Below are 21,836 nucleotides of genomic sequence, written 5' to 3' on the forward strand. Positions count from 1 at the left end.
CTTCCAGGCAAGCTGCCGCCTTTTGTGGAAAGCTGGGCTCAGGCCAGTTGACAGACTCTCACCAAAAGCTTTTGTTTCTGACCTTCTGAGAGGGCTTGTTTCACCTGATTTTGCTGTGTTCCTGGTGGGCTTCCAGAAATATGGGACCAGACAACCCTGCCTAGCTTTTATAGAAGTAGAATGGCTGGGTCACACAGTAGGTGTGACTTTATAAGAAACTGCTAAACTATCTTCCGAAGTGGTTGTGCCGTTTCACATTCCCACCAGCAGTGTGACAGTTCCAAGTCCCCACATCCTTGCCACAGCTCCAGCCACTCTAATCAGCATGCAGCGGACTTCCCTGTGGTTTGAATTTGCATTTCCCTAGTAACTAATGATGCGGAGCATCTTCTCAGGTGCTCGTCATTCCAATCTTTTCTTTGGTGAGATATCTGCGTCAACACTTGCCCACATTTTAATTGTCTGCTCTCCACCTCTGAGCCTTTGAGGGAAGCTATTTAACTGAAAGGGAAGACCAAGGACCCCTGGGGGGCTCCAACAAGGATCCCCTTCCTGCATGTGGTGTGACCCACTTACTTACTCTTTGCCTCAGTTTCTTCACTTGTAAAATGGGGACAGGAACGGTGCCTACCTAGTGAGATTATTGAACTGATTACACGGTATAAAGGTTTTAGCACAGGGCTTGAAGCACACTGCACATGCTCAATAGATGGTGGCAGCTATTACTATTGGCTGTCTCCTCATAATGACTGAGGCTGGGGAGGGATGCTAAAGGTCCTCTGTCCAGCAGAGTGCAGAACCGTCCTGCCTCAAATGCCAGGAGAAGCACTACCCTGAGCTTCTTGAGGGCATGATCTGTCTCTTATTGCTCCCTGAACCACAACAACCCTCTCCTTACCAAATCAATATCTAGCATATAGTCTGTTTTCAATCTGTGCTGCTGCACAGGGGCCCAGGGCTGGCCTCAGGACAGAGTCTCCTGACAAGGCTGGTTCCTAGAGTGCTGAGAACAGTAAGTCCTCGTGGACGAGGAGGGAGCTGGACACATCCCAGACGGGGCCCCGATTCTTTCATGGCTAGGTCCAACAGTGGTCCCATTTGTACCTTATGGACTCCTTTCCCTCTATGCCTCTCTCAGTGTCCTCTGCCAATGCCACCTGTGAAAGAGACCAAGACAGAGAAACTGGGGCCACTTGCCCACTATCTTCTCAGCTGTTTCATCGTGCTAACAGAAGATCATTGGTCAAAGCACGAGGCGATCTTCCCGGCCCACGGTGTTCCCAACGGGGCTGCACACACCCACATCCCCTCCAGGACGTGGAGGAAGTCAGCTGTGTGGTGCTGTGGACACAAATGACGAAAACAAAGGGGAGAAGAGCGAGGACCGGACCTAGTGCCTAAATCTAGTGAGGCAGGGACAGTGTCCAGTGGGTGCTGGGAAAGCAGGATCCTGCAAATATCACGTTTTACGGGAAAACTTCCCTGTCTGCTGCAGACCTGAGCAGGCCCCTCTCCAGAGCCCCCTCCACTTGTCATGAATTTGATAGTGACAACCACTGTCTCAGTGAAGACAATTTTTCTTATTTATCTTAATAGCCTTAGCACTTAGCCTGGCAAATAGAAGAAAATGTTTTCTTAATGAGTGAATGATCTAATGAATGATTTTTTTTTAAATAAACTTTTAATTTTAGAATAGTTTTAGACTAAGGAAGAGTTGTGAAGATAGTGTAGAGAGCTCCCATAGACTCCATATCAGTTTCCTCTGTCGTTAATATCTGACGTTAGGTGCGTATGTCACAATTAAAGAACGATATTGACATAGTATCACTAACGAACGACCTCGCTTTATTCAGATCTCCTCAGTTTTTACCTAATGCTCTTGTTCTTTTCCAGGATCCTGTCCAGGACACAACATCACATTTAGTTGTCACATTTCTTTAGGCCACTCTCAGCGGTGACAGCTTCTCAGACTTCCTTGTTTGTTGATGACCTTGACAGTTTTGAGGAGTGCTGGTTGGTATTTTATAGAATGTCCCTGAGTTGGGATTTGTCTGATGTTTTTCTTAAGACTAGACTGTGGTTATAGGTTTCGGGGAGGAAGATAAGGTGCCACTCTCATCACATCACCTCAATGGTACATATTAACAACATGATCTATCACTGTTGATGTTGACCTTGATCACTGGGCTGAGGAAGCATCTGTCAGATTTCTCCACTGCAAAATTACTCTTTTTCCCCCTTTTCACACTGGCCTCTTTGGAAGGAAGTCAGTATGTGCAGCTCATACTTAAGGAGCGGAACGTACGTCCACCTCCTTGATGGGAGAATATTCACAGAAACCACTTGGAATTCGTCTGCATGGGGAGATTTGCCTCTCACTCATCTATTTGCATCAGTATGGACTCACGATATTTATGTCGTGCTCTGGCTAGAACCCCACACGACTTCTCTTCTGCATTAGCACTGCTCCAGTTCTGGCCAGGGAGCTCCCTCAGCTGGCTCCTTCCATCACTTTCTCCTTTTTTCTTTCTCCTTTTGTTGGTGAGCATTTCCTTACTTTCTGGTGCTACGATATGCTCCAGGTTCACCTTGTCTATTTCCTGCCCTGGTCTGAGAATCAACCATTTCTCCGAGGAGTCATGGTTCTTTTTACTGTAGAATGGTATCAGATAGCAGGGCCTGGGCACCCAGCATGCTTGGAACAACCAGTGGCGGGTTGCTCGTGCTTCTGGGCCTCTCAGCTGTCAGAGCCGGGAAACACATGCAGCACACGGGTTAGTAAAAACACCTACCTACACACGCCTATAAATACTTCTATATGTATCCATCTGTACCTAGATTAAGCCAAACATGAGTTCATCCTGAAGTCCCTAATTCTACTCCAGGACCACATGGAACATTCTAGCCTTAATGAATCCTTTTAAATAGTATTTTGTGCTAGGTACAGTTCCAAGCTCTTTACCGTGAAAGATTACCTCATTTATTACTCAAGACAACTTTATAGGTAGACATTATCGTCCACATTTAACAGAAGAAGAAACTGAGGCACCGAAAGATGAAGTCTCTTATCTAAACTCACACGGCGAGTGGTGGGGCCAGTATGAGCCTGTCTTGAGGGTCCAAGCCCACTAAGTGATAGGGAACCAACATCCTTACATTTTCCTAAGATTGTGCAGAAAACTCAGTTCTGAGCGGTTTAAGATGCGGATTTAATTCCCAGCTCTCACCAACAATTGTTGTGCCCAAACCTTACCTCTCAGTACTTCCCCACCCTCTTCCCAGGGTCCTCTCTCCACCAGACATGCCAACGGGATGACAAGTTGCCAAGTTACAACCTGACTCGGCAGCAGAGGAGGGGCGAGGGCGCCATGCGGGGATCAGCTCCATCAGACCCTCGGCTTTTCGACCTCGGGCGAACCCCACTGGGTATTATCTGGGGTTTCGGTGACTTGGTAGTAATTCATTCTGAACAAGCAGCCTGCTTCCAAAGAGTTAAAAAAAGGACAGTATTTTTTCTTGTTAATTAAATCATCTGCAAGGAAGATCACGTGCAGCCCACACTTGTCTCCTCGGAAACATCAAAGGCCTGATGAGCAAGTCTTACGTTCAACCGCAGGTTTTTTCTCCAGATTCTTGGAGTCACAGGGACCTGGAGGTAGAGGGCTTCTAAGGACCTATAATATTTGCTTCCTTGGACATTCAACCATTCACTCATTCTGCGTGATCTGGAGAGAGGTAAGCTGGATCAAGCACAACGTTCCTGAGAATTATGACTCAATCAACCTACTGAATCAGAAATATCAGCAATGAGCAGACAGGAAGAAAGAGAATCCTTCAGACCAAGTTGAAAACCACTGTTTGAAAAGCCCACAGCCCCCCTGGTCCCTGTGTCCTGTTTGGTGAATTTTTCCTGACAGTTGGTGGTTTTATTTGCCAGAACCACAACAAAGGGGTTCCTTGAAGTTTCTCTGGGAGTGTTTCCTCAGACCTCCACCTCTGCTAGACCTCACAAAGGTGTTATTGTTGCTGGCTCGCTGGGCGCCCAGCACCTGAGCCAGATCAAAGGCACTTTCTGATGCCAGCATGACCGCAGTCTCGCCCTCAGCGCAGAACATGAAAGCCGATGAGTAATCCCCTGGCCCCAAAGGTCCCTCCCGACTCCCAGGTACAAAGTGGGGTGGGGGTGGGGATTTATTTCCAGCCCAACACGACCATAATAAACTGGCATTTTATGGCCCTCATTCATTGTAACCAACTGCAGCTGCCCATCAAACGCGTTAAAGCCAAACAGGTGGTTCACATGGGCCTTTTCTATCGCCAGGAGACTGCGATACAAATTCCTCCCCTCTCTGAGTGTCTACTGTACTAGGTATGTGTACACAATTCATGTTATCCAGCAGCCCTGTGAGGCTGGCATTGCCATCCCCAATCCAATGAACAAAGACTCTGAGGATCAGAGAAGTTAAGTAGCTCATCTCAGGTCACACAGCCAAAAAGCACATGAGCAGATGTTCAAACCCACTTCCGGATGGCTCCGAAGTCCATGCTGTCTCCATCCGCTGCGGACACATTATAACCATGCACGACAGGGAGGTGTCGAGGGGAGGCACCTGGTAATCAGACAGAGCTACGGTCTGAGTTCTCAGCTCCAGCTTAACAGCTTTGTGACCTTGGGAAAACCACTGGACTTTCCCATGCCTTAGGTGCCTCATTTGTGAAATGACTACTGCAGGAAAAGGCAGCATCATCCCCATTAAGAGACAAGGGGACCGCGAAGCAGGGGCGTCACAGCGTCACTCACATTCGTTTGGAGTTACTTCTGCTCAGAAATCTGAAATGAGTGCGGTAACAGTGCCTGAAATTCAGACTTCACCGGAGAAACTAGATTAGCTGTGTCCCTGTGGAAGTGGGAAATGATCACACGGCGCACCCAGCTGCACGGTAACTCTCCACATTTTGCAGACGAGGACTCTAAGGCTCAGAGGGGTTAAGTGCCCTGCTTGTGGGGCATACTTAATCAGTGCAGGAACTGCTACTGGAAACCATGGGGCTGGCTCCACCCTCGCTCTCAAGTGGGAAGCCACACGCGAGAACATCTCGTGCAATGCCTGGCACAGAAGAGATGCTCAGGGTCACGACTTCAATATGAATGTATATTTTGGGGCCTTTTATTGTATTATAATACCTGTTATAATTCTATCTCATCAATGGGAGGCCCTATGTCCCCATGCTTTAGCTGCTTTAGCACGGCTCCGGACACAAGAACAGGGCATCAGTAAAGAAGTAAATGTATCAATGTTTACTCAACCCAAACATTTAACAGCAAACAAGCCTTGCTGAGCAGGATTCCCTCCGCAGGTGCAGCGCCGCCGCCCTGACTGGACCCCCTCTAGCCCTTGCTTATCTCCCCACTCTTTCCCCATTTACCTTCCTCTCCCCCACCTCCCATTTTACTCATCTGGGAAGAATCCAAGGCATCGTCCATCTAAGTTTAACAGAGTAATGACTTTTAAATAAAAATAGGGTAGAAATGGGTACTTATCGAAATGGAATGCTTTCAGACTCATGCATTTAAAGAAGATATAAATTTTAGGGTAGGCACTAAATTTTAACTGCAATCTTAGAGAAAGCCTTTCCACTAATTCATGGAGAAAAATTAACAAGGTGAAAATTGCTTATCAGTGTTCTTTTGAAGTCATGATATGCAGCCTAATTCTATAGATCATCAAGCCGCTCCCAGACAGATGGATTTATATCGACTGAGAGATTGCTCAGCGGCCAAGGGAAACAGCCAGCCTTCTGCAGAGAAGACTCGGCTACCCCTTAGGGACAGGTCAGGCTGGGAGCGAGGCACTGCCATCTTTGGATCCGATTTTGCCCCTCATGCTGGGCTCTCCAGCCAGGGTGATGTCAAAGGTAGACACAACCGCTTTCATACTTTTTAAGAACTTGGCCCCTGGAAAAAGATCTGGGAAATCCAAGCAAGGCTGTTGGAGGCAGGGCTGGGCTTCCAGCTGGACCACGCACAGGGGGCAGGAAGGGAGGAGATGGGGGCCGCGGAGGGGCCGGCTGCTTGACTCTCCTTCTGGGCCACCCTCCCCTGCGTGTGGGGCCCCACCCCCAGCCTGGCAAACTCACCCCCATGTGACAAGAAGATGTTCCACAGATGACAGCCAGCCGTGACGTCACTGGCTGTCCCTCACAGGAGAGGCCGTGCCCCCTTACATCTGCTCCAATCACTCCTGTGAGAAAGCAAAACAAAACACAATCCTCTTAAAAAAAAAAAAAAGAGGAAAGAAAGCTAAAAACAAGCCTAAAACACTTTTTTTTATAGCCAAGCAATGTTGAGAAAGAGTTCCACAGGTAGGCCAGTCTCAAACAGAAACCAAAAGACCACACTTGCCCGCCACGGGGAAACTTAGAAACATGTTCCGTTTTTGCTGTACTCTGGTCCGTGTACAGCACCCAACATTGTAACAATAACAGTAGCTGTAATTAGAGCAATAAAAGCAGCAGGCATCAGTACGACACTGAATATTTACAGGCATAGCCTCATTTTCTATTAAGCCTGTCAAGAGGATATCATGAACGCCACACCCATCAGTGGAGACACGAAGTCATGTGGAGAGGCTGAGTGACCTGTCCACACACACAGCTAGTAAGGACAAAGCCGAATGGAATCTGGTTCAACACATCACACTTCAATCCCAAAGGCGGCAACAGAATTGTTAGACAGCTGGATCTATTTGGCATCTCTGTCACCATTCCTACCACCATTCATCACACTTACCACAGAACTCCCAGCGTAAACGCTGGGGTGACGGACAGAGAGTTTTTGTTAAAAGAATGCCAGACAGGGAGAGTTTCCCATAAACGGTATAAACGCAGGCCTCTCCACAGATTTGTCCTCTGATACTTGCTGGGCAGTGAAGTTACAACGTGATGAGGGAGTTGGAGAGACTGTTTAGAACCTAGAATTGTCCGCCAGTGATTCAAAGATCCAGCGAGCAACTTCTATGCACCTTTACCAGGTGTGATGTGGGAACCGCACACGTGAAGCCATTCCTAGCGACAGCACAGGCAGGAGGTGACAGGCGCTCGGGGCAGGGCCGGGACACTGGGCCGCAGGAGGCGATGCGGCTCTCACCGACCTCCATCTCCAGAGTCCACGCCCCTTCCTGCTCCAAGGCGTTTGCATTTGCACCTCCCTCCACCTGAAATGCATTCCTCAACTTCTCTGCCAGGCTAACTCCTGTTTATTCCTAACTCAAATATTACTTCCTCAGAAGGCTTCCTTGATCCTCCAGGAAAGATGGATTCTCCCTGTTAAATGTTCTCATGCATCCTTGGACTTCCTTAGCACACCAGATGCTGGAAATTTAAAACTATCACACACGGTCTGCCTCTCCCAAAGGCCGCAGGATGCCAGTGCCGCCTGACCCACGCCTGCAGCCGGGGACCTGCCACAGCTGCCAGCACAGAGCCAGACGTGAGAGCACGGACACTCGGGGGTGCGAGGATAAAGAGACACCTCCCAGACCCTGGGTGCTCTCAGTCCTTTGGGAGGGAGCCTGTACCCTAAATGGTGCGTTTCAACGCGTGTGGATCAGCACAGCACGGAGGAGCTGCAGGGGCAGCTGTGCTCGCCTGTGGAGGCTTCCCACGGAGCCGGGTCTCCGCCGAGGCTGGGTGCAAGGTGGGGCAGGAGTGTCTGCTCGGGCCACAGATCCCCAGATCCTGAAGGTGCAGGCTGCTCAGCAAGCAGGCCTGTCCAGAAGGAAGATCTCAAGGGCCACTGGCAGGCCTCTTACATTCCAACAACTTTCTAGGTTCTTCCAATGCTTTTTCCAAATTCTACCTTCCCAAGCACAGAGCCTTGGGAACCTCTGCTCTTGTCCAGAGGGGCAGCAGCAGGGCAGGTGTGACTCTTTCACACTTTCTGAGTGGCTATGACAGTCGTCAGGCCCCAGCAATCAGGCGACTGAGTGCTGGGACTGAGCCTGGAGGAGCCTGGGCTGGATGGCTCTCCCCGAGGCTCTCGCCCCGCTCGGCACTGTGGGACTGCTCCTGCAGGCTGTGGTTCCCAGACTCCAAGTCAGCCAAAGCTGGCCCTACCGGGAGACCCAAGGGGTGAGGGAAGTGGAAGCCAGAGTAGGGCTCTCACTCTTCCCGTGTCAGCTGGCGGCTTCTCCTCTATGACTTCAGCACTGCTGACAGGTCCGCCACGGCTCCGTCATCTGCTCGTGTCCACTGCCCATGGGCCCCAGTACCACCACCTCCCTCCTTCTTCCCTCCTGCTCAGGGGTAGCGGCAGCTTCCACTCTGCTGATCTTGGCTGGCTTCATAGCTCCTTCATCATATGGGTCACTATTTTTGTGTATTAAATTCCCCCTGCATACTCAGAGTGGTTTATGTTTTTCTTGTTGGATCTTGAGTGAAACAGTCCCCCATCCAGAGCACAAGGGATTCTGGGCAGGAAGGAACCTAGATATGAGCTTTTCTTGTTTTGAGGAAGATTAGCCCTGAGCTAACATCTGCCGCCAACCCCCCTCTTTTGGCTGAGGAAGACTGGCCCTGAGCTAACATCTGTGCCCATTTTCCTCCATTTTATATGTGGGACACCTGCCACAACATGGCTTGATAAGCAGTGCATAGGTCCGTACCCGGGATCCGAACCAGTGAACCCTGGGCCACCGAAGAGGAACGTGCGCACTTCACCACTGCACCACCGAGCCAGCCCCAAGCTCATTTTAACGGAGCTCTTTTTGCACGCTCTCTCCCTGCATGTCTCATCGCACTCTTAGAACCACTGAATGTGATTGGTACATTATCAGACTCATCTCACAGATAAGCAAATTGAAGCTTAGAAGCAAGAAGTCACTTAACCAGGTCCACACAGCCAGCTCCCAGGAGGCAGTGCTGGGATTCACATCCAGGTAGTCTGATTCCAAACAGATGGTTCTTAGGTTTTTTGCCAAGATAAAAACCCAATAACCAGGTGGTCACTGTTTACTTATTTGTATCTCTCAAATATTGGGGGCCTGAGAGCCTTCACAGAAAAGGGGTTAGCCACTGCTGGTTCACAGTGTTATAAATAAGTTCAAGGAATTCCTAATGAGGACCCGCATTTATGGGTTTCACATACATAAAGCATAGTGTGTTATTACGAGAAAAGAATGACATTTAGAGACAGAAAGACCTGCTATACAATGAAGAGAATAACAATATCCTATGGTTGTGCTGATGCTGAAGAAACGTTTAAAAATAAAAGCTTGACTAGTGGTAGCTGTGCCACCATCACCACCACCACCACCATGACCCTCACCAACATCACCATCATCACCAACATCACCAACATCATCGTCTGAACGGTTTCTCAAGAGACAGTTGTATTCTTTCTTTCTAGCAAACACATAACAAACATCTAAGGTAGGCTGGGCACTGTGATAAGTTCTTTACATATTACCTCTTTTCATCTTTACAACAACCATAAAACATAAACATTGTTTCTCCTCTTCAACAGATGCAAACGATCAGAGTGTTCAAGTAACTTGCCCAAGGTCACACAGATATGAGAAGCAGGATTTGACCTGGCCTGTCTGATTCCGAAACGTGTGTTCTTTCTATCCTTCCTCACTTGATGTTAGAATTGTCTTATATAAAGGAACATATTTGGACGTGTCAGTTCACCATGGAAGATTACTAGGTGCCATTTTCGAGTTAGAAAATCTGAGTTTTAGCTCCAATTCTGCCACAAACTCTCTGAAAGTTTGAACTGTTCCCTCACGTTCACGAGACAAATGAATTGCAAATGGAGGTCCTTTCTCAGGCATTCTCAGTACACAATATACACAATCCTTCTTCTAAAATTCTAGGTAAAGTGGCTTCCTTCCTGGAAACAGGAGGGCAGAAAAAAACGTTTCCAAAGATGTTACCTTCTCAGGTCCTGAGGAGACTTACATAACCTCAGGCTGTGGAGCACCGGCCAGAGGCAGGTCTGGCCCAACGTCCCCTCAAGAGAGGTTCTCTATGTCCTGCTTAACGTCCACTTGATCTAACAGCAGTGCATAACTGGTGCCGCTGTGAGACCCCGAAACTGAGAGCTCATATATCTCACTTTCCCTTTGGCCACATGGAGCTTGAGAAGCCATCCCCGAGAAAAGAGGACCAGAGCAGGGAAAGCAACAAAGGGCAGCAGGAGCCATCCCCTTTCTGAGTAACGCATTTCCCCATCCACAGCGGGCCACGTGCTGCACACATGCCTCGGGGAGCAAGTCATGCAGCGAAATTCTGACAAGGACAGCCCTCACCCTGCCGGGGCCTTCATACTCCCCGACCGTACAAGCATCAGTCTATTTGGCATGCCTCAGAAAGTTTAAAGGGCAAACTTAGCAGTGAAGAAACAGGCATCAAAAGAAAAAGAAATTGTGACCTATTCCACTCTGTTTTCCCTGAAACTCACACAACGTTCAACTACCGGCAGTTTCTCAATAAATTTTTGTTGAACGAATAAAACAAATAGCGAAAAACAAGCTTACTGAGTCAATGAATGAATTCAGGCCCTCTTATTTATGACTCCTACCCTTCAACACACACAAGAACACAGTTCATATCAAGGAATATGTTTTAAAACAAAATTAAAAAGGAAAATTGAAAACTTCACGAACAACTCTCTTACTCACCCTTATGTGCTGTCTCCCTTGGTCTCCCCCATCCACCGATCCGCCCTTCCATCCAAACACTGATGGAATATCTACCACATTTATGTAAAAGAAATAAGAGACTTCACTTATGATTAAGAGTAGGTTATCCTGTAATTTATAAGCCACGTCTCTTTAAAAAATTTAAAGGGTTATATAGAAGAAAAACATCCCAAGTTCTAGCATTTGTGTTATAATTATCTTCTACTTTATAGCTATATAAAGTACTTTATAGCTTGCAAAGTATCCTCAAACACTGCACCCTTCATTTAGGTTTTAGAAAATTCTGTGTTATGTTTTATTTTATTTCCAGATCACAGTTAAAGAAACTGAATTTCAGAGACGTGAAGTAACTGAGTCAAGTTTATTTAGCTACTTAGAGGCAGAGGCAGGCTCGAGCTAGAATTTTCAGTTTCCTAGTCTCAAGTTTTTTCCCTATGTTTGAAAAATAAAAAGGTTATGGATGTGTTGGCAACTTGTAAAAGATCCTCTTGAAATAACAGCCTCAAACACCTTCTCTAAAGGAAAAAGAAAGCTGAGAATGGTTTTGAGCATCACCTAAGACTGTTGCAACTTGACACTCCTGATGTGGCCTTTTGGAAGAATCAATTGACTGATAAATTCCATCGCGCGAGTTGCTTGACTAAGCTGGCTGAGGGGTCTGTGGGGCCTCTGAGGAGGAGGCTCTCCAGAGACCACCAGCCTCAGGGCTGCAAAGCCTGCACCGACTGTGAAATCCCGGAAGAGTAAGAATCATATCCCAGACGTTTTCTGTGCAGAGGACCAAACACCAGTCTACATACAAGAAGACATTGAATTCTATTCTTCGGACTAATAGTCATTCATGTCATACAGAATATAATTTATGGGGTTGGCATTGTAGTGTTGTGCTTAAAAACAAGGACTCCTTCGTCATGTGACCTTTGTTGTTTATCTTTTTTTGGCCTCGCTTTCCACATCTGTACAATTTGAATACTACTACCCTCCACCTAGCACTGTTAGAAGGCTTCCATGTGGTACGTAGATAGAACGCTCAGACCAGTGCAGCCAGCGGCACTTTCTGAGATGATGGAAATGTTCTGTGTCTGTGCTGTCTGCCACAGCAGTCAGCGGGCACACGCAGTGACCGAGGACTTGAAGGTAGCCAGGGCAACTGAGGGACTGAATTTTCTATTTTAGTCAATTGTGATTAATTTAAATAGCCGCCTGTGCCTCATGGATACTGTCTTGGACAGCGCAGGGCAGAACATGCCTAGCAGTCGACGAAGGCTTGCTCCTTTTATTACTGTTGTTGCCATTGTCCTCAGACTTAGGCCTGGATCCCCTCACACACCCTCAGGCAAATGCCTTGATCCCTAGAACAGCAATTTCCATATCTGAAGATTCTGGATGACAATATCTACCTTACAAAATTGCTGAGGGGTTAAGGAGATGTACCGGAACACGCCAGCACTCAGTAAATGGAGCTACTCGACGTAGGAGCGATCGCAGTGCCTGGCACAAATGTGGAGCCTTTCTACTTATTTCTGGATATGCCTTGCTTGTCCACACACTGAGCATTTGCTCACGCTGTTCCCTCTGCCTGGGATATTCTTTCCAAAATACACAATCTAGCCTGACAGTCTACCCGGGGAACATGGACTCCAACTGAAGACTCAGCTCTTTCATCAGAAGCCTCTCCTGACTGCATGCATCCTCGTGCCCCCAGGCACCCAGCCAGGGAGAAGCACGAAGCCGCTTTCTTTTGTATCCCACCCCTGACACTGGACAGATTCTATCATTGTATCTGTAATTTGTTTGCAGATCACAAATGACTCCTTCTACTAGATGGTGAGCAAACCGTAGCCAGGGCAGGTCTTAGCACTGCAGTGGCTCACCAATCCTTGTCATTGTTGTTGTTTAACAAATGAATGGATACGTGTGGGCTAAGACATGTACTCATAAACCACAAGGCATTTTCTAGATAGACGTAGCAGCTTTAATCACGGACAAATGCTCCATGTCCTCAATACGACTAACGGTGAAGGATACCAAAGAGCTTTGAGTGACAACTCATGTGGATAGAGAAGTTATGGCTGTGGCCTCAGAGTGCACTTGCTCAGAGTTGTTGAATCACGGGTGGAGAGTAAAGGTCCTAAGATCCTCACGACTAGTGAAAGACTACTTTGAGCATGACACTTTGCAAATACTAGCGTATTAAATTCTTAGAACAATCTTGAGAGGTAGCTATTACCACACTGCTTTACTAATGGAGAAAATGAGACCAAAGTTTTTCAAGCAACCTGTTCAAGGTCCCTCAGAGCTAGAGGGGGGAATGTCACCCGCAGACCTACCCAACTCTGTATCTCGTGGAGCCCACAGGAACTAGTGCCTTTCTCTCCAAGCACTTACAAGGATTCTAAGTACTCACAGACAGCACAGCTCAACTCAGACCTCCTTCGGGATTGATTGTCATCGTGCCACTAACGCAAGCCCACAGGGTTTGGCTCAGGCCCAATAAATGAAGGGGGTGAAACGGCTGAAAAGATTCCTGTGATCCTGTGTTTGATGAAGCCTCACCTCGGCTTTGAAAGAAATGCCGCTTAGAGTTCACCCAATCTAAAGCCCAGAGCAGGTTTGCCATAAAAGAAAATCTTATGTGATAAATCTACAGAGAAATTTTACACATCTTGACACTGCCACCATCCCCTCCCCACACTCCACCCTCTGTAGACCCAAGAAGGTCTTTGTCTAAACGAGATGTGGACAGACTGTTAGGAGATATCTGAACCAGTCAGGACACAATGGTTAAGAATGAGGGCTCTTGAACTGGACTGCCTGAATTAAAGCCTGGCAAGGTGGTCAAGTCCCTCAGCCTTCCTGTGCCTCAGTTCCCTCACCAACAAAACTGAAACGATGACGGCGTGCAGTGAATAGGGCTATTGAGAAGATTAAGTGAGTAGAACAGCGTGTGAAACACAGTTCACTCGATATATTTCTGTCCTTGTTGTTACCACTGACAACTCAGTCTCGGTGTCAAGAGCAGGGCTTGGCGCGAGAGCTCAGGCTCTGCTTTCAGCACAGTGTGTGCTTTGCCAGGTTTATTTGGGTTTACTGAGATTGACTGGAACATTTGTTTTCTGTCCTTGAGTACACAACTGATGACAGAATAATGGTGGGCTGAGCGGAACAAGGAAACGAGGTGCCAAGTAGTAGGAACGATCCAGGGTAACATGTTCAACATCGTTGACAACAAACCAAAAGCTGTTTACATCCCTAAACAACATGATAACATGCAACACCCCTCTTCAACTTGGTGATGGTACTTGCCCTTTCTGTCTAAATGCTACACTCTTCCATGACTGGCACCAATCAGAAGCCAACACGAGAGCCTCGGGAGGGCCAGAGCGCAAAGAACAGACCCTGAGATAACTGGGTCTCACTCCTGTTCCTCCCTTCCACTCAGAAAGATCCAGTCTCAAACGCAGGCCAATACGTAATAGCTTGGAGAACACTAGCAAAATCCACAGTAAAGACAAAGCAAAAACTTGCTTTCAGAAATCCCTTTCAACACAACCTCTAGATGACATGGACATTCTCATCTATGACCTCATAAAGACCGTTCTTCACTCGTAGACATTAGACATGGGAAAGGGTCAAGGGGAAATCCAATCCAAACGGCCAAGTTAACTCACAAAAATTGCTTTCTAAAATAAAGAAAGCGAAATGAAGAGAACTGGCCCAAGTACCACAAATGTATCTTCTGGAACAAATCCTTAAATAGATCTAAAACTGTCACTCTAAATCACACAGCTGTTCTGATATTTTATAAATTAATTAATTCAGCAGCTATATATTGATCCCCAATGATAAGCCAAGGCACTGTGTGAGGAGCTAGAAATCTAAAGATGAAAGTTGTTTCCTATCATTCTACAAGATCGCAGTCTAGTGGGAGGGGAAGGATATATAGGCAGACACTTCTAAGACAGTATGAGACAGCCGGTGACGCAGATCTGAATAAGTCTAGTGGAATTCTGGAACCCTGACAGTGACCTAGCTTGGATGGTCAGGAGGGCGTCCTGAAGGGGGGAGGCAGCCGTTACGTCAGTCTGCAGGGGGAGGGGAGGGAGAGAAAGGCATTTCAGGTAGACCTTGAGCCGAAGGGGCCATAAAGCAAACACATAGGAAAGAGAAATCATCAGACGACATGAGGTTGCTGGGCTGCACACTGGGAAGGAGGGGAGCCTTTTGTTCTGAAGAGTGGGGCTAGTGGAAATCTCTGGGTCTGAAGTGAAACAGATGGGAGTCAGCAGCACCACAGGTGTGCTGTGCAACCTCTGGAGAGCTAACTTGCCCCTTTGCGCCTCCACTTTCTCAGGTGTAAGGTGGGCATGATGGCACGGACTTCACAGGGTCATTATTCCCTGTTTCAGCATGGCACGTCCAGTGCCCCAGGAAGCACCTCCCAGTCCTGAGCAGACTGGAACAGCTGGTCACCCTCTCTGCACGGCAAGCTGCCTTGTGCCCAGGACACAGGAACTGCTCAATAAATGTCAGAGTCCATTGTTTCTCAGTCTCCCCGTTTCTCCCGGGAGAAAGTAGGACCAGGTGTCCTTCAGCAACCTTTTCTCGCCCTCAGAAAAGTGGTCTCGTTTATAAAATTATAAGCCTCCTTGAAGGTTGAGAGAGGAAGCAGTGGCCCTGACAATCCCCTAAAGACACAGAGCCGACCAGGGAGACGCTTCAGGAAAACGCCAGCAGGCGTTGGGCCCCTCTAGGACACTGGAACTACTGGAAGAGGCCTGGAATGTCAAAGAAAAAGATCTAGTTAGCGGGCTGGCTCTCTCCCCAGCCTCTGATGCCAAGCTCAGCACCTCCTCTCTTGGTGTAAGTTTCGGTTCCATCAAAAATTTCCTGAGGTTTTGTGGGGTTAGTTGAACATTGACAGATTCTGCAAAGCCTAGAATTTATTACGAGACCCAAAACCAGGCCAGGTTTCTATGGGGTTAGGATTTCCTCGGGAGGTCACAGGGCTCCACCCTTCCTAGACTGGTTAATCTAACCTTGCCCCAAGCTTCAGACACAGGAGACAACAAAGAAAAATAGATCCTGAAGCTGGACCCTGATTCTCTGCCCCGCATTCCTGGGGGGAGCTGGCTGAGAGTGTAAGGCGACCCCATCACTGGATAGGGTCAGGCCCAGAGCTCTGAGAACTAAGTGATATGCAGAGCAGCTGGAGAGAGAAAAAAACAAAACCTGAGCAGGATGAAGGGCCGGGGTTTTAACACAATGACTGACATGTGGCTGAAATCATTTCAAAAAGAACAAAGGCTTAGGTAAATAAATAAGGTGGAAGACGAGAGCAAAACCAGAAAATCCCATGGGGATACATTGGCAAGAACTGCAGTGGAAAGGGCGTCTCTGCAGCAGCAGAGATCCAGATGCAGCCTCCCTTCCACCCAGGCCCCTGCCCCCAACGTCCACCGCTGGCACAGCGGCCGGGCCAGGCCTTGCCCTGCCTGCTCTGCGCCTATCCTGAGCTCCTCGGGGAATGGGTGGAGCTGGAAGGGGCACTGGCTTTCAGGGAAGTGCTTCCAGACACGACCACCGACCTCTGGCAAATGGGCTGACTTCCTGGAGCTTCTGATGCCTGTCTGTCAAAGGGAAGTGATGATTACAAAGTAAAAGCGTAAAAATGCAATCTGGCTTTGAACAGACAGGGCTGGCATACGTAGGCCCAGAGTGATATCCTCTCCCTCCTCCGTTTAGTAGGATTCGATTCGATAAACTCACTGAGCACAACTCTACACCAGGCACTGTGCTCGGCCCTGCAGGGGAACACTACCCAAAAAGCACAGTCACTGTCCTCAAACCGCTTCCCATCTCCTGGGAGCCCAGGACGCGGGTACACAGCAAGCTGAGCAGGGCTGCAACAGAAGCACGAACAAGCCTCAGGCTGGAGGAACTCACGCCCCCGTGTGGTCCACGCAGGCTTCTCCCCGAAGCCCTCTTTGACCTGATGATCAGAGCTCTCCTCCACCTCAGCTGCAGCCACTCATGCCCAGTCCTGCCCCAGCCCCCTCGAAAGCCTTCGGTCTTCCCCAGCTCGCCATCATAACAGCTAACACGGTGTCATATTCACGGGTGCCAGGCGCTCTCTAAGTGCTTTACGTAAATAAGCTTCCTTAATCCTCACACCTATTATCACGACACCCATCTGGGAGATGAAAAACCGAGACCCTGCAGGTTACTGACCCATGATCACAGAGAGCGTATGTGACGGCATGGAACTCAGGTCATCTGCCTGGGGAAATCACGCTTTTGTCTAACCATTAGGCTGTTGGAATGATGTTATGGGTATTCTTGTACTTTTTTTTTTTTCTTTTTTTGAGGAAGATTAGCCCTGAGCTAACATCTGCTACCAATCCTCCTCTTTTTGCTGAGGAAGACTGGCCCTGAGGAAACATCATGCCCATCTTCCTCTACTTTATATGTGGACGCCGCCACAGCATGGCTTGATGAGCAGAGTGTATATCTGTGCCTGGCATCTGAACAGGCTAACCCCAGGCCACTGAAGCAGAGTGCGGGAGCTTAATGGCTGTGCCACAAGGCCAGCCCCTGTACATGTTTTTTGGTCCACACAGCTACACATTTCTGTTGGATATAAGCAGTATATCCATATTATTTTTCACTCTCCCTCTGCTTTCTCTCCTAAATTCTGTATGTCAAAGAAAAGAATTTTTAAATGATTAAAAAATAGCCCTCACTCTACCATCTCAAAGCATCCCTAGGCAGGCCTGGAAGGCAGGCCTGGAAGGCGTCCCAGCCAGGGCTGCCCTGCGAGCTCCGCGGAGCAATGACTCAGCAGGCCTTCCTCAGCACGGCCAGAGGCAGCAACCGGAGGACAGGGAGAGCAGCTACCACTTGCCAGGCCTTCAGCTTCACATGGGCCCAGCACACCTGCTGTGCCGTCGCTGGACACTGTCCTCCTCAGCCACTGCCTCCCACATCCCGCCATCTGCCTGCCAACTTACAGCCGAAATTCTGGCAGGCCCACAGGTGTTATTTTCTTCTTTTCGTCCGCTGTCTGTGGGGCTGGGTAGGTGTCTTAGTCAGTCTGGGCTGTTACAACAGATCACCACGGAATGGGCAGCTTAAACAGCAAACATTTATTTCTCGCAGTTCTGCAGGCTGGAAGTCTGAAATCAGGGTGTCAGCATCCTGGGGTTCTGGTTGACGTCCTCTTCCTGGTTTAGAGATGGTTGTCTTGCTGTGTCCTCACAGCAGAGAAAGAGCAAGCTCTTGTGTCTCTCCTTCTCTTGTAACGGCACTAATCCCCTTCATGGGGGCTCCACCTCAACGACCGAAAGATTTCTGAAAGGCGCCACCTCCTGACACCATCACATTGTGGTTAGGATTTCAACATATGAACCAGGGGGGGCACAGACACTCAGTCCATAACACGGTCCAAGGTAGAGATGGAGGGGCTCGAGTTCCTGGTTACACGTACAAGAGAAGCTCCTCGTGTTAACGTTCTGTGGAGAGCGCAGTCACGGACCGTCCACCTTCAGCTGAGGGGATGGGATTCCACCTAACACACTGTCCAAGACAGGCTTACTGCTAAACCACCAAGGAAGAAAGATATGCTGCCACCCTTACCAGTAACATGCACTGTGCACTGAAGAAAGAGGATTTTGAATGTAATTTCTCCCTTTCTTGATGACCCACGGTTACCGATACAATGAGGTGGTATAGGAACTAACTTTATTAAGCAACTGATGTGGGCCAGCAAGAGTGCTGACTGATGAGTTGCTCCTCTGGGCGCTGATACATCCTGAGTTCCTTCCTATCCAATGACTTCTCTGATCGCCTATTAAACCACTCACCTCCCTGACTCTACTCTTGACGGCCAGACTATGTTGCAGTCACGTCTGCATTCCAGCACTCAGTGCAGAGCTGCACAGGTGTCAGCGCTCAATGGCTTTTAATCTCTTTCAAATTTTTAGTAGACTGTATCAATGAAGTATAACATATTAAAAAGCCACAGGTTTTAAATACAGTCACAGGCCACATAATGACATTTGGGTCAATGAGGGATCACATACATGATGCTGGTCCCATAAGATTAGTACCAGGTAGTCCAGGCGTGTAGTAGGCTGTTCCATCTAGGTTTGCGTGAGTACACTCTGTGATGTTCGCACAACGACGAAATCGCCTAACGACACAGTTCTCAGAATGTATCCCCATTGTTAACTGACGCATGACTGTAAATTACTGAATTCTTAGGAAGTGAACACACCTATCCGACTCAAAAAATAAATCCCCTCATCCCTTTTCCAGACATCATGCCCAGCAAATAAAATCACTATCTAGATTTATCCATCTAGAGCTAGGATTTGCCTGATTTTTAATTGTTAAACCATTCAGTATGTTTTCTTCGTGCCAGCTTCCGTCATCCCAGCTGGTGAGATTGCTATATGTCGCAATGTCTGTACATTTTTACTGCTGCATGAGATTCCACTGCATGACTACAGCAACCATTTATTTATCTGTTCTACCATTGATGGACATTTGGGGGTTTGTTTCCAGTTTGGGGCCATTCCAAATAATGGTGTTCTGTATTCCTGTACATGTTTTTTTTGTGCACATTTCTGTTGGATATGTGCCCAAGACGAAGACTGCTTAATCACAGAGTAGGGACACTGCCAAACTCTCCCAGAGTGCGGGACCAGGCCCTACTTTCAGAGCAGGGCTCGAGCACTTCAGGGGTTCCTGTCCCCACCAACACTGGGGATTATCAGCCTGTTTAAACAGCAGCCAGTTTGAAGGGTGTGTAGTGATATCACATGGTGGTTTCAATTTGGATTTTCCCGATGACTAATGAGATTGAGGAAATTTTCATATTTTATTGTCCACTCAGCTATCCTCCTTTCTGCTAAGCTACCCAAGTAATGTTGACCATTTTCTGTCAGTGTGGCTGTGTTTTCTTATTAATCTGTAGAAATTCTTTATACACTCTGGACACAAGCCTTTGTTACGCATATGGCAGATAGCTTCTTCCACTTTGTGGCCTGCATTTTCACTTTTAATGGCATCCTTTGAGGAAAAGAATTTTCTAATTTTAATGTAGTCCAGTTTATCACTCTTTTCCTTTATGGCTGTATTTATATTGATGTCCTATTTAAGAAGTATCTGTCTATCCCAAAGTCATAGCTATCTTCTCCTATATTGTCTTTTAGAAACTTTATTTTTTAAGATTTCATATTAGGCCTATGGTCCATCTAGAATTTATTTTTATGTATGGTATAAGGCAAAGGCCAAAATTCCATTTTTCCCATACTGACATTCAATTAACACAGCACTGTTTCACTGAAAAAGGATACTGATTCTTCACAGCTCTGTAGGACCACCTGCATTACAATTACCTGTCCAGACATGTGTGAGTCTGTGTGTGGACTCCTTGACCTGCTCTCCTCTGGTCTGTCTGTCCTCGCCCCGACACCAGTCTCAGTAATGACATAACAAGATCTGCTTCCTGGGGCGTTAAGCCTTGCCAACTGTTCTTCCTCAAGGTTGTCTTGCTTATTATCGGCCCTTTCCATACAAGCTTCAGAATCTGATTGTCAATTTTTACTCCTTCACACAAATCTGCTAGAATTTTGAACCGGACCGCATGGAATCACAGAATACCTCGGGGAAAACTGTCCTATTTACAACATTGCGTCTTCCAATCAAGGAACACCATCTACCCCTCCACTTCTCTGTCTTTGGTTTCTCTCAATAATGTCTTATAGCTTTCTGCATACCTGTCTTTTACATCTTTAAATTTATTCCTAGGTATTTGATTTTTTGATATTATTATAAATCATGCTATTTCAAAAATTTTACTTTATAAATGTTTGTTTTTGGTTTACAGAAGCAAAATTTATTCTTGTATTTACTTTTTGCAACAGCAACCCTGCTAAATTACTAATTTTAATATTTTATCTATAGATTCTTTTGATTTTCTATGTGCATATAATTGTGTCATCTATAACATCAGCTTTCTTTCTTTCCAATCTTTATACTTTTAATTCATTTTTCTTGACTTATTCCACTGGCTGGGACCTACAATAAACTGTAGAAAAGTAGTAATGAGAGTGGGAAGGGTTTCAGTATTTCACCATTAAGTATGCCATTTGCATTAGGTTTTTTTTTTTTTTTTGTAGATATCCTTAATCAGAATAGGAAAGTTCCTTTCTACTTTTTGTTTGCCAAGATTATTTTTTTAAATCATGAATCTGTGTTGAATTTTACTTATGAAAGTCCTTTTTTTACACAACTATTAATATGACCATATCATTTTTCTCTTTTAGCCTTTTAATACAGATTGCATTAATTGATTTTTCAAATATTAAAATAACTTACTTGAATTCTTTTACCAGTTTTGGAAAACTTGTGGCGATTATTTCTTCAAACATAGCTTCTGTTTTATTATCTATCACCTCTCATTCTGGGATCCCAATTACACCTCACCTAGACCATTTTACCACACTCCATATATCTGTTATACTCTTTTGTGCATTTTTCCATTCTTTTATACTATGCTGCAGTATGGATATTTTTTTCTGACCTATCTTCTAGTTTATGAATTCTCTCTTCAGTTGTATTGAATCTGCTGTTAACTGTATTCCATCTATTCAGTGCTTATTTTCAATTACTGCATTTTCAATTCCAGAATTTCCATTTGATTCTTTTTATAGTTCCAAGTTTTCTGCTGAATTCTTCATCTTCTATAATTTCTTGAACATATTACTCATAGATATTTTAAAGTCCACATATAATACTTTCAACATTTGGATCTTCTGTGGGTTTGGTTTTTTATCTCTTGATGTATGAAAATTCTCACAATTTATATGCCTAGATTATTTGTTTTTGAATGCACAAACTGTATGTGAAAACTTATAAATTGAGCCTTTGATTATGTTATATTCCTCCAGGAAAAATATAACTTTGCTTCTTGCAGTTAGCTGAAATAGAGATAGATTTACTCAATTTAAGCAGGTGTTGAGTTGATTCAAAGCTGGGCTTTACCTTTGTAAAATTTTTCTATGTCTAGTTTACTCTTAGGGTCCCAACTAAAAGCCTAACCCTAACTGTCCTTCACCACACGTCCTC

General features: G+C 46.5%; 1 protein-coding gene across 28 annotated transcripts in view; it reads right to left on the bottom strand.

Moving 5' to 3' along the window:
- FGGY (FGGY carbohydrate kinase domain containing) overlaps window positions 1-21,836 on the bottom strand; it is a 378,492-nt gene that overhangs the window by 162,206 nt on the left and 194,450 nt on the right. For all 28 annotated transcript variants that reach the window (XM_014844657.3, XM_070509784.1, XM_070509761.1 and 25 more), the window contains one exon: window positions 6,139-6,242. In XM_014844657.3, coding sequence (XP_014700143.1) covers window positions 6,139-6,242 — 104 coding nt within the window. The remainder of the gene's footprint in view (window positions 1-6,138; window positions 6,243-21,836) is intronic.

The sequence above is a fragment of the Equus asinus genome, chromosome 5, assembly GCF_041296235.1.
Source record: "Equus asinus isolate D_3611 breed Donkey chromosome 5, EquAss-T2T_v2, whole genome shotgun sequence".
In the NCBI taxonomy this organism is placed as follows: domain Eukaryota; kingdom Metazoa; phylum Chordata; class Mammalia; order Perissodactyla; family Equidae; genus Equus; species Equus asinus.